Source organism: Phyllopteryx taeniolatus, chromosome 12, assembly GCF_024500385.1.
Source record: "Phyllopteryx taeniolatus isolate TA_2022b chromosome 12, UOR_Ptae_1.2, whole genome shotgun sequence".
NCBI classification, from domain to species: domain Eukaryota; kingdom Metazoa; phylum Chordata; class Actinopteri; order Syngnathiformes; family Syngnathidae; genus Phyllopteryx; species Phyllopteryx taeniolatus.
In genome coordinates, this window is record NC_084513.1 from 1,460,316 (window position 1) to 1,477,201 (window position 16,886).

Genomic DNA, 16,886 nt, shown 5'->3' on the forward strand with positions numbered 1-16,886 from the left:
CCACTGAGCGTGGAGTGTCATACAGAGAGACTGGAAGTGTCACAGCAACGGTATAGACGTGAATTTCTTTGGAAATGTTTTGGTTGATTCATGGCTCAAACACCTGTTGTGAGTTTTGTGGTTCAGCTCCTTGCTAGAGAACAGCAAGTTGTGCAAAAAGTACTGAAACATTGTGTGGCCCTAGTAATGACTAGAAAATGGATGGATGGAAGAGATACTTCTGGTTCAACAGCTCATTTTGGTCATTTTGTCTCCTTAGCTTGAAACTACAAAACTTTCCTTAACACCTTCAGTGCCTCCCGTATGCCTTGCTCCTTTTGAACTCCAAGGGGCAAAGATGAGAAAGGATGCCCCCAGCCTTGACGCCAAAGTGGAAATGAGCAAGAGCCTTCCGGTGCCTAATTCCAACCAGCGGAACGCAGCAGCAAAGTTCTGCCAGACACAACATGGTCATGTTAAATCAGCTGCAGTTAACAATCCTCTTCAAGTCATAGGTGTTTGTCCACTGCTAGTTAGTGGTAAGCTTCAAACGGCGACAGCCTTGGATGCAAACAAATTCCCACAAAGTGTGCTGGACAGAAATGGAACTGTATGTGGGAAGCTCAATGGTCACATGCCAAATGGCCTCAATGTCATTGCCACACAAAAGGAGAAGCTTGGGGTGACGAAGAACCTCCCAGGTAATCACAACCAGACGAGTCTTGTAGTTTTCATACACGTGGACAACACTCCTAATTACCGTCCCGTCCTTTAGGCGCTTTGATGGGCTCTGTCACCACCAAGATCTCTGCCATCCACCTGACCAAGCAGGCACAAGCCGCCTGTGTCCCTTCTATGTGCTTGTCCTCCACTCCCTCTCAGTCTGAGGCCAGCGATGATGGGTAAGATTGTCAAAAGTTTAACAAATTTTTCTTCTTGACAGACCCAGCACCATGAACCGTTTTATTTTCTTCCTTGTGTGCGTTTCCACAAATATGCTATCTTCCAAATTATACATACAGTGCTACCGTGACTTACCAGGTGTATTTGTACTGTGAACCAAAAACACCACCATTTTTTGTTACATTTTTAATAAAGAAAAAAATCTCTGTACTGTTGCATATAAATTAATAAAACCTAATATACAGAAATAAACTGGTTTTAAAAAGTATTTAAGCTGAAAGTTGCACAGACACTGCAATATTCTTATGCTAATGTAACTTATGGGCGGACGGCTGGAGCGCTGACTCCACGTGGTTACTTCACTCTTAGCGTCTTCTCCCATGCTCCTTGCGAGTGTCTTTGTATTCGTGTGTTGACTGTCCTATTCATTAAACTGTTGAAAGCACATCAGCGATTATCACTCTCCCTTTTATTTCATGTCAAAATTCACGATTCAAATTTGCCCTAACACAAAGCACCAAACAAAACACAAAGGACCAAACTAACCAGGTGATGGCCCATAAGTTAAGGCACTTGCAAGTCAAGGTACCATTGTTTCGGATTTAAGACCGCTCTGCAAAATATGTGGCATTTCTGACTGAACCTTTCCTGTCATGGTATAAAAAGGAGTGTAATGAAATAATTATCATGCAAGACAATGCAGTCTCCCATGCTGGTAAAATTAGTATTGGAGATTTAGCTGTTTTGGGTATAGCGAGAAGTGAGAAATACTCATGGTGTGGCCACCATCATCCCCTGACCTCAACCTGTTGACAACCTGGGGCAAACATTTAAAGGAAGCTCTATGAGGGTGGACTGTAGTATGCCTCCAAACAGCAAGTGCAATTCTTGCTTCCTCAAATGAGATATAGGCATGTTAAATGGAGTAGAGAGCTGTTGAGATAATATCCAAGAGAGGTCCTATGTTAAGATGTAATTTGATCATTAGAGATGTTTTTTTTTGGGGTCGACAATAGACTTGGGTTTAGTAGGTGTGAAATAGTTTTTTGTGTTTTGGACTTATGCATTCTGCGTTTTACTTCAGTGATGACAAACTATGAATTACATTTTCTCAAAAAACTGTCAAAATAAAGTGTCTGTACAATACGTGAGACATTTTTCTTTTTTTCTTTACTATATACCTAAGTGTGACATTGTTTTCGGTGAGTGAGCTAGCTCACAGCATTACATGAAAACTGTAAGCTTGGTGTGTGTTTTGTAACGTTCATACGGTCATAAAGGTATAGAGTGGAAAAAACACATCTGATGAGTTTATTTTATTTAAAAAAAAAAAAAAAACGGACGTTTAGGATTTTTCAACCATGTGTGTGCAATTGCAGTTCTACTTTATCCAGAGATATATCCTGATTCTACTTGACTAAAATGCTTCTAACTATTGCTTTGGCACTGTGCCATACAGGCTGCTGATGTATTCTCAGGTGAATAGAGATTATTTTTAAACACTCTTTAGATTGAATATTGTATGTGTCTTCCAGCTCAGAGTACGTCATGCAGGTTGACAGCAACGTTGAGGAGGAACTGCCTTACGAGTTGGAGAACGCCTGCAGCGATGATGGTAAAGATGTCAACGAACAAACCCTTGCGATGGAACTGCCTGTCAATTCCCCACGAGCGCCGTCAACGTTGCCTAAAATCTGCTAACTCATTTTCAGTTTGATTCTTTTCCAGATTGTTCTGAGTCATCCTCTGTCAATGTTACTTCATCCGCTCAGTCTCTTCTGCGCCTGTCTGGGTGAGCCTTCCTGTTGTATGCAAGCACACACAGAAATATATGAAATAAAAAAAAAAAATATTCTAAAATTCTAATTAAGGTCATTTTACTGTCAGGGGAGTATTCCACACAGTTCTGTAGTAATGGTTTGATTTTTCCCGTAGCAATTAGTGGAAATAGAAATAATAGTCTTAATAGGTTACCTATAGAGAGTTGAAACCATAAGGTCATGTACACTATATAAAAAATATATTTTTTTTCTCACTGACATGAAGTCAGACTATACATTTCACTTTTTTCATGACTTTCTTGAAAGTCAGAAGTTTACGTATTTTTTATTAGCACAGTGGTGCCTTGAGATATGAGTTGACTCGACTTATGAGGGTTTTTTTTTTTTTTTTTAGATATGAGGTATGAGTAGAGTTGTTTGCCCAAACTTCAGATATGTGTGCTGTTTGGCCACTCACTTCATGACAAGCAGCAGTTAGACTGATATAATTAGTAAATATTTCAAGCTTCAAGCTATTGTTTGCCACTACCAGTTGGAGTTTACTATCAGACTAACCATAAAAAATAGATAATTACACACATTTAAAACAACCTCTATCAAGCATACAATGGACCACCCCCCCGCCCCCCCCCCCCAAAACAAGAAAAAAACGCCAGGGTGTTTAAAACAATTTTAAGCTGTGGACAAGAGATCAATTATGGTGGAGAGGTTACGGAGATATGGTAACGAAGAGTACAGTATTCTGCAGAAGACTCGAGCCATTCATGCTAATGGAAAGCGTAGGATTCTCACAACAGCAGATTGACTTTAAAATCGAAAATTGCAAATGTTGCTAGGGATGAAACGTTTTTTGTAAACTGTCAAAATTGTTTGGTATCTACTGTTTCGGTTCGGTCCCCGTGTCTCCCGTTCGGTTCGTAGGCACGCACAGTTTTTTTTTTCTTATTTATTAATGTGGCGAACAAGTGAGCAGTAGCAAAATTAATAGAGCTGAAACAAACAAACCAACTGTATATACAGTACATTTGTCAGTCCTAATTTGGTATTGAGAGAGATGCGTCAGCCCGACTTCAACAACCCGAGTATATGCAGCACTAGCATGCAGCTAGCCAGCCACCATAAAAAGTAGGAGGCATCAAAGTGGTAGATATACACGACTGTTAAAATTTCGACACCGTTTATTTGATTTGGATGTAAATGCCCTCAAATTAAAGATGAAAGTCTGCAGTTAAACCACATCTTATTTTTTTATTTATTTAAATCCATTGTGGTGGTGTTTAGAGCCAATAAGATGAGAATAGTGTCCATGTCCTATGAATGAAGACGAAGGTTTATGGAGTGAACTTAATGCATGAGCATTGAATAGAGTTTGCATGTTCTTCCCGTGCCTGTGTGGGTTTTCTCCGGGTACTCCAGTTTCTTCCCACATCCCAAAAACATGCATGGTAGGTTAATTGAAGACTCTAAATTGCCCGTAGGTGTGAATGTGAGCGTGTAAGTTTATGTGCGCCCTGCGAAAGGCTGGCAACCAGTTCAGGGTGAACCCCGCCTCTCGCCCGGAGATAGCTGGGATAGGCTCCAGTACGCCCGGGACCCTAGTGAGGATGAGACATATGTAAAATTAATGAGTTAATTTAGACTAGTGTTTTCCAACTTTTTCTGACCCAAGGCACCTATTTTACAGTTGGTAAACCACCAAACAAAAATATAAAAAGTATCAAAGTTGTTTAATGGCACACAAAGCTGATATATTTGCAGGAAGCCATGACATATTCTCTAGTATGAACGGGAACAGGTGGTTACACAGCTTTATAGTACCTTACATCATCCAGTGCAAGTGCATTTAGTTGTTCTTCCTGTCACTATATGCCACTGGCACAGGTAGAGCAGCAAATATAGATTTCTGATTAATAAAAAATAATTAAAATAATCATACAAAAATGAAAAAATAAAAATGCCGTGGAGCTATACTTTCAGTATACAGTGCCATGAAAAAGTATTGGCCCCCTTCTCAAATTCTTATATTTTTGCATCGTTTGACCACCCTACTTAAATGTTTAAGATCCTCAAACAAATGTAAATATCAGACAAATATAACCCAAGTGAACTTAAAATGCTGTTTTTAAATGATTTCATTTATTAAGGATAAAAAACATTTCCATTACCTGTCTCTGTGTGAAGAAAATTATGCCCCACCCCCTGTTAAATCATGAATTAAATGTGGCTAATCACAACTTTTGGTTAATTTTCACTGATCACACACAAGTCTGATTATCTGTAGACCTTTTCAATCAAGAAATCACTTAAACAGAACCTGTCTGAGAAAATCAAAATTAAAAGATATTAGAAAAAACTGCAATAAAATTACACCATCCAAATGAAATTCCAGAACAGTCAAGAAATATAGTAATTGACATCTATCATTCTGGGAAAGGGTTACAAAAGCCATTTCTAAAGCTTTAGGATTCCAGCGAACCATAGGGAGAGCCATTATCCATGGAGAAAACAGAACAGTGGCCAACCTTCCCAGGAGTGACTGGCCTACAAAGATTACACAAAGAGAACAGCAATGACTCATCCAGGCCACAAAGGAACTCAGGACAACTTCTAAAGAACTGCAGGCCTCCCTTGCCTCAGTTCAGGTCAGTGTTCATGACACAACAATAAGGAAGAGACTGGACAAATATGGCACCCAAGGGAGAGTTCCAAGGCGAAAGCCACTGCTGACCGAAAATAACATAAAGGCTCAACTCACTTTTGGGGAGAAAAAAACCAAACAAAAAAAACTATCTGAATTATTCCCAAGACTTCTGGGAGAATATTACATGGACAGACGAGATGAAAGTTGAGGTTTTTGGAAGGTGTGTGTCTCGTTACATCTGGTGTACATGTAGCACAGAATTTCAGAAAAAGAACTTCATACCAACAGTCAAACATGGCGGTGGTAGTCTGATGGTCTTGGGCTGCATTGCTCCTTCAGGGCCCGGATAACTTGCTTTTGCATGAATTGTGCTCTTTAACAGAAAATCCTGAAGGAGAATATTCAGCCAACAGTTTGTGACCTCAAGCTGAAGCGCACTTGGATTCTGCAGCAGGATAACGATCTAAAACAGAGCCCCTCTACCACTTAGAGCGGTTTGAATGACTAATATAGCAAGTCCGGTGCAATGACCATTGTGCAAAGGGCGCCGAGACTTCAAGGAATGTATGCAATTTAAAGTGACTAGTAGTGCGATAATCTGGGATTCCCAGGAACTTGAAGGTCTCGACGGTTGACACAAGGCAGTTGGAGAGCGTGAGGGACAGCTGTGGCGAACGATGCCTCCTGAAGTCCACGATCATCTCTACAGTCTTGAGCGTGAAAGTGTCCTTTTCAAATCTGCAGAAGAAGGTATTCAAGTCGTTGGCTTGTCTACTATTGTTCTCATCTTGGGGTGATCGTCACTTGTAATTGGTCAGCGATTGTAATGCATGCCAGACTGATTTAGAGTCATTAACGCAAAACGGTTTTTCCAACTTTGCTGAATAGTTTCTCTTTGCAATGTTAATTTCTTTAGTCAGCTGATTCCAAAAAGATTTGATTGTGACAGCTCTAATTCCATCCCTCCTGACCACCAGAGGTGGTGCTTTAAACACTGGATGAGTCCTGCCAGGATCTTCAGTCTTTTACTTTTGCTTTTGGGTATATATGCACATTTCGGACCAAAACACTTTCATCTCTGGGACGCAGAACCCATCTCCTTGCAGAGCCGTGTTATTGCTGGACATTCCTATGGTGTTCATACTGCCGTATAATTGTTTGAGCAGATGAACATGGCACCTTCAGGCATCTGAAAATTATACCCAAGGATGAACCTGCAAGTCCACAATCGTCTTCCTGATTTCTTGGCGGATTGATGTCGCCATGATGTTACATGAAGAAGCAGTGTTGCAGGTGTGCATAATTCAAATACATCCACAGGTCTGTCTCGAAGTAAAGGAGGTATGGAGTCTTAATAGTCCATATTGCACTAACATGTGGATTTAGTATTTTTTTGCTCAAGAAAATATAACTGGATAACTGGCAGTCATTTCCAATAATATCAATCCATTTTGGAGCAATGGGTAAATAACTAATTGCCTTTAGAACACCCCTTTTTCATCGCCAAAATCAACACGCTTCCCCCGTGTCTTGGTGTGACATCAGTGGGAGAAGTTGAAAACAAATTCGCTGCATAGCCCGACTAGCCGGTGTAGAAAAAGGAATGTACTATACTATAAAGTGGCAGTATTGGGTCATATTTTATATATTGTCGCTGTCGGGTGAATACCCCCAGTTCCAAAATGACACCGTTTAGGAGAAAAAAACCTGAATGAAGAGACTGCAAAATGTTCTATACTGTAAATTGCCAGTATTAACTCATTTTATATATCGTAGCTGTCGGGTGGAATCCCCTCACCTGCAAAATGTCAACTTTTGAGGAAATAAAAAAAATATAACGGCTTACTTGAGTTTCAAAACACTGCTTTGTTCATGTTGGTATTGTACCTTATATTGCTGTCATATATCGTTTTCACTCTCATATGAACAATATTGACAATAGCTTAACTTGGGAGGGGTGTGCAGCTCGTGGGAGAAAGTTGTTGTTGGGGTAAGCCGGGGTCGCTTTCATGAACTGCAAGGTTAGTGCGCTTCCTTTTCTCATGTCTATTACGATTTGATGCCATAGTGAAAGTACCAGTACCTGTACCAGTATCGGCATAGCATGTTCGAGAGAGTAGTATAGGACGAGCGCCTAAGTAAACAAGAGCAGCTTTTCCTGTAAATACGGGTACCAGTCTTTGTCTGTTTATTGCGCCAGTAAACAACAGCAGCCAATTCTGGAACTAATGGAATCTGTCCACTGCAAAGGGGTGTTTTGAGTTCCAACACTACCATTCTGTCCGTTAAATCCAAAAGTATGTTGGTTCTGGGTGCGTTGAACTGAGGTTCCACTGTTAATGTAAAACAAACACAATATGCACTCTTTTTTTTCTGTTAGAAAACAGCAAACAGCTTTATTTTAGATCCTTTTAAGGGTTATGGCGTGGTCACTGAATGGACACCTGGTTGTAATGTCTAATTGGCGCCTCCCCCTTTGATGACATGCAGCATACATCCATCAGTTCCTGTGTCCATTCTCTACGCAGGCATTGTTACGAGGCTGAAAGCAGCAGAGTGCGGTGGAAAGCTCTGTAGCATTGTGCACCACATTGTTGTCTCTCAACTGTACAAGTGTCCACTAAATACTCGTCGGTGCTTCTCCGCAAAATGGTTCAACCGCTATTGTTGACTTTACGTGATCATTTAGTTAACCTCCACACCCCTGTCCTAGGCTGACAGCTGTAGCTCGTGCATGTATAGTAAACATACGTTAACTGACTCGAGAGCTGGAAGCAGAGATACACTCGTCCTTCATCCATCTATTCATTTGACTTCTCCTATATGACTGTCATGTGAGTGCCCGTCATTTTGATTTCACTATTGATTGACAAGTTTCACGAGCAGGCGGATATGACTGTTATGATGGGATATTGCAAGTTGATATGGTTAATTAATTTTAATACCTGTGATATATTTTGATCGTATGCTTTATGATACTTAGTTGTATTTTTTTTTTTTTTTATATTTTACGGGAATCAAATATACTTGCTATTGTAATAAATGAAATAGATTAACTTTTCTTCTATCTTTTAGTGTTAAAGAACCCATGTCGTTGGAGGTGGAGGATAATCAGGGGAAGAAACAGGCTCTCATTCCCAGCCTGTTCCCGCTCATCCCTCCCACACTCTATTTCAGTACTGCCAATGAACAAGGTATGCACACACGCATATGCTGTAAAGAGCTGCCTATCCTCCCTGCTCTATGATAATACCTGAAAACCAAATGTTCTAGCTATACCTCACCACTTAAAACTAAGCAGGCATTACTTATTTGAGGATGTGAGCCTCAATTTTCCTCAACTTGTGACTTTACTCTAATAGATGCTGTGACTCATTTAGTCGGCACCAGTCATTAAAAAGGCGTAGTAACTTAATTTTCCCAATCCATATGATTGTTCACACATGGACATTGACCCTCAGACCTTATCCAATTTTACTACCCTTTCCGTTTGATGATGGCCATTTTTGGCCATGCACAAACATATTTTGTAATTTTAAATTATTTTGTCATTGCATTCTCTTTTTACTGCATACATTTTTTTTAACACACACCAGTTCTTGTCATTAGTATAGAATATATTAATATTTGTTATTTTTTAACCCTTCAAATTCCAGTTTGTTTGCAAATGTACAAGTTGGAAAACAAAAAAATAAATGTTTATATACTCTCAATAACACGTTTTCCTTATATATTAGTCATGTAGTCTTACCACTTCAACTTCTTAATTGAAATGTAATTCTTCTCCATGGCCAATAGAAGGTATCTCCAAATGGCTCCATTCATTATATGCCTCTTTCAGAAACTAAGATTATTCCATGAAATTGTTCCCTTGTCTAAAACCTGGTTATTGTAATCTGGTGGAAAGTGTCGCATTTGGAATGAAACTCATTTTACCCAAATTGTATGATTCAATTCAGTAAAAGATGAGGAATTAAAAAAGGGTGTATTCCTGGGTTTCAATTTGCCAAAAGTGGCTACAATAGAGCCAAATAGTGCAATTTGATGTAAACAGTATACCATAATTTCTTGTGTATAATGCGTACCCATGTATAATACGCACCCCCAAAGTTGACCTAAAAATTCTGGAAAACCCTTCTACCAATGTATAATGCATTTTTACAATGCATGATTTTACATCTACCCATATGATCAAAACATAGTATTATCTGTATTTTGTTAGGTTTTTTTTAAGCACTTTATTTGAACACGTAATCTTTTTTTTAATTTCCTTGCTCTTATTTTTAAATTCACAGCCCTGCTTTTATTGAGTAAATTAGAAAACACACAGTTGTGCTCATATGTTTGATTACCCAGGCAGAATTTGTAAGATGGGTACAATTCTTTAAAGAAAACACAAAGGACCAAGCGAAACACATTTAATTTTATTTTGATGGGATTCAAATTAAACGGTCAAGCATTTCAGAAAAGCATTATCATTAAACAAAACATGACACAAAAGAAATTAATGATGGTTGTTGTTCAGTCATCAATCAAAAACAAACCAAAAAAATAATATTTCACAAATTCTGCCAGGGTATGTAAACTTATGAGCACAACTGTACATATATGCAGTCATACGTATCCATGTCATATTGGAATGAAAGTGGAGGCTACACTTCTTTTATAAACACTAGGTGGCGGTGGCATTTTGGAATGAAAGTGTACAGCTTTTTCATAGCCACTAGATGGCGGCATACATTTATTAAATGTTCCATTTACTCCTATACCCATGTATATCCATCCATTTTCTGAGGCGCTTCTCCTCACTAGGGTCGTGGGCGTGCTGGAGCCTATCCCAGCTGTCATCGGGCAGGAGGCGGGGTACACCCTGAACTGGTTGCCAGCCAATCGCAGGGCACATACAAACAAACAACCATTCGCACTCACAGTCATGCCTACGGGCAATTTAGAGTCTCCAATTCATGCATGTTTTTGGGATCTGGGAGGAAACCGGAGTACCCGGAGAAAACCCACGCAGGCACGGGGAGAACATGCAAACTCCACACAGGCGGGGCCGGGGATTGAACCCGGGTCCTCAGAACTGTGAGGCTGACGCTCTAACCAGTCGGCCACCGTGCCGCCTACCCATGTATAATGCGCACTATTTACTTTTGCCAATTTTTTTGGGGGGGAATGCGCATTATACACAAGAAATTACGGTATTATTGATATTTAAAGCTCAATTACCCCGTTGAACTCTGTTTCTAACCAAAACAGCACAGCAGCACTTACTGTTGCCTGAAAACAGTCTGTCAATTAAGTGTCCCTACTCACTGCATGTTCTGAAGGAGGTTCCTGCATTGATTTTGCGAAATGATCTTACATTTAGTGGAAATCACAACTTTAACGAGGATTACACTTCCAGTAGACTCTGATTTGATATCTCTGCAATGTTGCTTGCAACCATGTTTATGTTCTGGGTAGCTATGCGACTTTTATTGTGGCTCACTTCTCTTCATGATAGTCATTTTTCATTTTGTTGTGTGTCCTGCAGTTGAAATGCTCCCTGATGAGCAAATGCAACTTTTAAAATGGAAGATTAGCAGTGTCACACCCAATGTTGTGAAAAACGCCATCGCCAGGTCGCACTTCATACATACCAAGAGTAGGTCACTTCGTCATTTTTTGTGTGTAATAGGGCTGCACGATATTGGGGGGAAAAAATGACATTGTACATATATTGACATATATATATTTTTTAACCTCCAATATATATTGTAATGTGAAATAATACAGGATCAGTGTTGGGAAAGTTTATTTTCTACGCGATCTAGTTTAAAATTCAGTTCATCGTTTCAAAAATTAACTAGTTCGTAGTTGTTTTTTTTTTTTTTTTTTTTTCAAATCTGTTGCCACCCATTCAGACCACACTAGTAGCCAGCACTTTCACCCTACAATCTGAAAACACGAGGAACAACTCTTCAGTGGTGTTCTTTAAAATGAGGAATTAAACAAAAACAGGGATTTTGTCCATAATGTGCAAACAAAAACACGCAACACAGTATGACGGGAACATTGGTGAAAGGACATTGATAACTTAGCATCCTTATATTACAAAACTAAATAAATTCCATATTATCACAGTGTGATCATAGTGTTTTAACTAACGCATTCTGATACAAATAATAATTTTCCTAGTCATCCATTTTTACAATTATGTACAGGAAGTCCTCTAGTTACGACGCACTCAACCTACGACGTTTCGACTTTACGACGCCTGTGCCTCGTCCGCCATTTTGTCCTAGCCACCATAGTGTTTCTGCTTAGCTAGTACATAGTGCTTGTCTGTGTTTGTGCGCTGGGAGTATCTTTGCCTTTTTCACCCTCCTTTTTTCACACTCTCAGCAGTAATGGTAAGTACAGCATCTTATTTTTTTATTTTAATGTATTTTAGTTTCTTTATACGAAGTGTTAACCTTTCCTGCTCCGGTCACCTGACCGTGGTCCGGAGACGCCGGGATTAACTCCCTTCTCGTAGCTGACCTGGGTGGCGGCAACAATAAAGGCACGAAGCACCGATTTCCTGCTTTAATGGCTTTATTAGCTCCTCTGCACATTCAAGGTCAACGGGTCCTCCGCTAATCGCTATTCTTCCCCGGTCGCCGTCACTACACTTGCTACTATCCACACTCGCACCGGCGCGCACTCCCTCCTCCTTCACAGTCCCGCCGGACGACGCCTGCGCAGTCCCGTCTCACTCACACATCGACGCACACGCCCACACACACTGAGCTTGCTGTCACAATCACGTGGGACAATACCCATAACACAAGTATTTCGCCGTAAATTTTGACTTTAACGGTGAAATCCGACTTACGCAGAAATTCGTGTTACGTCTCCAGCGTAGGAACGGAACTCGTTCGTAAATCGAGGACTTCCTGTACTGCATTACATAAGAACATTCTGTCCCATTTACGCAGTGTCCCGGACGCACCTGCACACTCACGCAGTCGTAGCTCCCTCCAATAGTTTCATTCTGAAGAGTGAAATAGGAAATGCTGCAGGCCTACATTCTTTCTATTAGCATATCCAAACATGTCGCTCTGCTGGTCACGTTTTATATTACAGTTGATTGACTGTATAGTCCAGAACACCAACATTGACGCAGACCCTGTGATGTGACTATTGCGCACACGTATATTGTGATGACGATGCTCAAACAAAATATCGTGGAGCCCTATTGTGTCATTTTGACAAGTTCAAAACATTTATCATTGAGTGTATGATAATTTAGAAAGCAATGACTGGTTGGGCTGCTGGGGCCACCACATGAAGTCTTCTTGTTTCAGAACTCTTCAAGAGCACCAGAAGGTGAGAGCCTGACATAGCGTGAAATAATTCAGTCTAGATAAAATGTAATTTTGTCCCTTTCTGGCATTTCCTAGTTGAACCACTTCCCGGGAACATTCCAGATTGGCAGGAAGGACCGGCTGTGGAAGAATCTGTCCAAGATGGCGTGTCGCTTCGGCAAGCATGAGTTCAACTTTTTCCCACGCACGTTTGTACTTCCTCAGGACATCCTGCAGCTACGCAAGGCCTGGAAGGATGGGTCCAGACAGAAGTGGATCATTAAACCTGTAAATTCACATTGCATTACTTTATCAAGTTTTGCCCCCACAATTGTCGACATTTTTCCAGGATTTAATATGTCCCAACAGCCCGCCTCAGCCAGAGGAACAGGAATCCAAGTCATTCACAAATGGAGCCAGATGCCGCGCAAGAAATCATTTCTGGTCCAGAAGTAATAAGTCACAAAGTACATTGTATGAACAAAAGTCTTGGGACAGGTTATTATCATTAAGTTGGGGGAGCTATTGAATATTTCCCAAAACTTTTGTCCATTGATTAAAAAAAATATATATATTTCAGTCGCAATGTTTCTCTAGCAATAATAAACCTTGTTTGTCAGGTATCTCCACAAGCCCTACCTCATAAGTGGCAACAAGTTTGACCTGCGCATCTATGTCTATGTGACATGCTACGACCCTCTCAGAATATATATCTTCTCAGATGGACTGGTCCGCTTCGCTAGCTGCAAGTCAGTGTTCACCAACCATTTACCGTAGTGACATTTAATACGAAGAAAATGTGTGGCATGGGGGCAATAATTTAGCTAAACTTGGATGTTCTCTCCCTCTGCAGATATTCGTCCTCCATGAAGACGCTGAGTAACAAGTTCATGCATCTGACCAACTACAGCGTCAATAAGAAAAATTCTGAGTACCAGGCCAACAGCGATGACAAAGCCTGCCAGGGACATAAATGGTAACACAAAAGGGCAGTACAGTTGAAGACATATGGAGTTGTGCTCATAAGTTTACATCCCCTGGCAGAATTTATGATTTCTCTGCCATTTTTCAGAGAATATGAATGACAACACAGAAACTTTACTTTCACTCATTGTTTGTGCTTGGGTGAAGCTATTTATTATCAAACAACTATGGTTACGCTTTTTAAATCATAATGACAACAGAAACTACACAAATGGCCCTGATCAAAAGTTTACATACCCTTGAGATTTTGGCCTGATAACATGCACACAAGTTGACACAAATTGGTTTGAATGGCTAAAGGCAAAATGGCAAGGGGAGCTGTCAATTGACTGTCTTTTGTCATACTAGAGCGCCTCCAACTACCGGAGACAAATTCCTTGTGTGTTTTTTGGACATACTTGGCAAATAAAGATGATTCTGATTCTGATACATGGCTGAAAGTAACCATCCACCCCTGTGATATGTCTGCTTGTAATCAGTGTGTATATAAAGGTTCAGTGACTTTCTTGGCTTTTGACAGACCCTTGCATTGACATCTCAGGATTCTGAGTCATGGGGGCAATACACAGTATTAAAAACTGGGGTATGTAAACTTTTGATCAAGGTCATTTGTGTGGTTTCTGTTGTCATTATGATTTAAAAAGAGTAAACCAACACAGTTGTTTGATAATAAATGGCTTCACTCAAGCACTAACCATGAGTGAAAGAAAAGGTTTTGTGTTAACATTCATATTCTCTGAAAAAATGGGCAGGAAATCAAATTCTGCAAGGATATGTAAACTTATGAGCACAACATGTAACTCACTTTTTAGAAAACTGCAGTCAGGGTGAAGATTTTACTTAATTCTGTTATTTTACACACATATTTTGTTAGCCTAATAGCATACAGCGGCTGAAGAATTTAACACATCACCATTTTTCTCATTAAATATACAGTGGGTATGGAAAGTATTCAGACCCCCTTAAATTATTCTTTGTTATATTGCAGCCATTTGCTAAAATCATTTAAGTTAATTTTTTTCCCTCATCAATGTACACACAGTACCCCATATTGACAGAAAAAAATGAATTGATGAAATGTTTGCAAATTTATTAAAGAAAAATTGAAATATCACATGGCCATAAGTATTCAGACCCTTTGATGTGACACTCATATATTTAACTCGGGTCCGGTCCATTTTAAAACAAATTTAAGGGGGTCTGAATACTTTCTGTACCCACTGTATTTCCAAAGGTGCTATTTACATGAAAATTTCACCAGATGTTGGGAACAACCCAAGTAATCCATACATTCAAAGAAAGTAGAACAAATAAGATCAGAAATTAAGTTGTGTGTAATAATCTGAAATGACACAGGGAAAAAGTCTTGAACACGCCCACTGGTATTTATTTATGACCGGTACTTTGTACAACCCAGACATACAAAAAAAGTATAACAAGCTCAGAAATTAAATCGTGTGGAATAACGTGAAATGACACAGGGGGAAAAGTATTGAACACGCCAACTGGTATTTATTTAATACTTTGTACAAAAGCCTTTGTTTGCTGTGACAGCTTCAAGACGCTTCCTGTATGGAGAAACTAGTCTCATGCATTGCTCTGGTGTGATTTTTGGCCCATTCCTCCACACAAGCAGTCTTCAAATCTGATTCCGTGGGCTTCTTTTATGGACCTTCAGTTTCAGTTCTTTCCATAGGTTTTCAATTGGATTCAAGTCGGGTGATTGACTGGGCCATTCTATCACCTGTATTTGTTTTCTTTGAAACCAGTTGAGAGTTTCCTTGGCAGTATGTTTTGGGATAATTATCCTGCTGAAATGTCCACCCTCGTTTCATTTTCATCATCCTTGTAGATGGCATCAGATTTCTGTCAAGAATTTCTCTGTAGATTTGCCCATTCATCCTTCCTTCAATAATGTGAAGTTTACCAGTACCATTTGCTGAAAAGCAGCCCCCCCCCCATCATGTTCCCACCTCCGAACTTCACTGTTGGGATGGTGTATTTAGGGTGATGTGCAGTGCCATTTCTCTTCCAAAAATGGTGTGTATTATGGCATCCAAGCAGTTAAATTTTGCTATCATCCTACCAGACTATATAGTTCCAGTATTTAACTGGCTTGTCCAAATGTTGTTCAACCAACTTCACACGAGCTTTGACATGCTTTTTTTTTCCAGCAATGGGGTCTTGTGTGGTGAGTGTGCATACAGACCATGGCAGCGGAGTACATTACTTACTGTTTTCCTTGTGACAACCGTACCTGCTAATTCCAGGTCTTTTTGAAGCTCTCCACATGTGGTCCTTGGCTCTTCAAGAACTCTTCTGATTAGTCTTTGCAACCCTCTGTCAGAAATCTTGCGAGGAGCACCTGATCAAGGGAAATTTATGGTGGTATGATTGGCTTTCCACTTACGTATTATGGCCCCAACCGTGCTCACTGGAACGTTCAGAAGCTTAGATATGCACCTGTAACCAATGCCATCGTTATGTTTTGCAACAATTAGTTTGTGATGGTCTTGAGACAGCTCTTTTCTCTTACCCATCATGAGATGCGTTTTGACTCAAATCTTGGCAATGAGACCTTTTTTTAGGCCATTAATTAGAAGTGAACCAGCTGATATTCATTTGCACTGACAAGGGGCTGGATTGCTGTTTGATTATTAATAGATTTTAGGTGTTGTCTTGGCTTTCCATGCCTTTTTGCACCTCCCTTCATGTGTTCAATACTTTTTCCCTGTGTCATTTCACATTTTTACACACAACTTAATTTATGAGCTTATTTGTCCTACTATCTTTGTCTGTATGGATTACTTGAGTTGTTCTCAACATCTGGTGAGATTTTCAGGTCAAAAGCAACTTTGGACCTATATTTAGTGAGAAAAATGGTGACGTGTTAAATACTTATTTCAGCCGCTAAGTCATTTTTGACAACAGTCCATTTGCCTCGATTCAGCCTTCAGGCTTACCATGACCTGGCTCACTGAGAATCTACACATACTCAAAGAAAAAAAAAAAAAAATCACAATTATTGGCAAGCACATTGGTATTTTTATTGCTATTGTGACAGTTAGTTAAAAATGACTCGGGCGATTATATTATGAGGCTAACAATTTAAAAAAATATATATATATTTTTTTTGCTTGTCCCCTTTTGTGTGGTGATGGCACAGTGTGGGCTGTTACATAGTAATATAAGATGATTTTATTTTTGTGTGTAGTTTATTGCAGCGCTTCCTATGCCTTCCTATGCGCTTTCTGTGCCTGATACAAA

At 39.8% G+C, this 16,886-nt stretch overlaps 1 protein-coding gene across 4 annotated transcripts in view; it reads left to right on the forward strand.

The window, feature by feature from the left end:
• ttll4 (tubulin tyrosine ligase-like family, member 4) overlaps window positions 1-16,886 on the forward strand; it is a 41,334-nt gene that overhangs the window by 9,789 nt on the left and 14,659 nt on the right. For 2 of the 4 annotated variants that reach the window (XM_061793264.1, XM_061793266.1), the window contains exons 3-13: window positions 260-680; window positions 755-881; window positions 2,418-2,497; window positions 2,611-2,674; window positions 8,380-8,498; window positions 10,841-10,951; window positions 12,581-12,657; window positions 12,732-12,923; window positions 13,005-13,087; window positions 13,256-13,384; window positions 13,489-13,611. In XM_061793264.1, coding sequence (XP_061649248.1) covers window positions 260-680; window positions 755-881; window positions 2,418-2,497; window positions 2,611-2,674; window positions 8,380-8,498; window positions 10,841-10,951; window positions 12,581-12,657; window positions 12,732-12,923; window positions 13,005-13,087; window positions 13,256-13,384; window positions 13,489-13,611 — 1,526 coding nt within the window. Of the gene's footprint in view, window positions 1-259; window positions 681-754; window positions 882-2,417; window positions 2,498-2,610; window positions 2,675-5,720; window positions 6,598-6,649; window positions 8,139-8,379; window positions 8,499-10,840; window positions 10,952-12,580; window positions 12,658-12,731; window positions 12,924-13,004; window positions 13,088-13,255; window positions 13,385-13,488; window positions 13,612-16,886 lie in introns of those variants that run through there. The other 2 variants (XM_061793267.1, XM_061793268.1) reach the window with 2 other exon arrangements.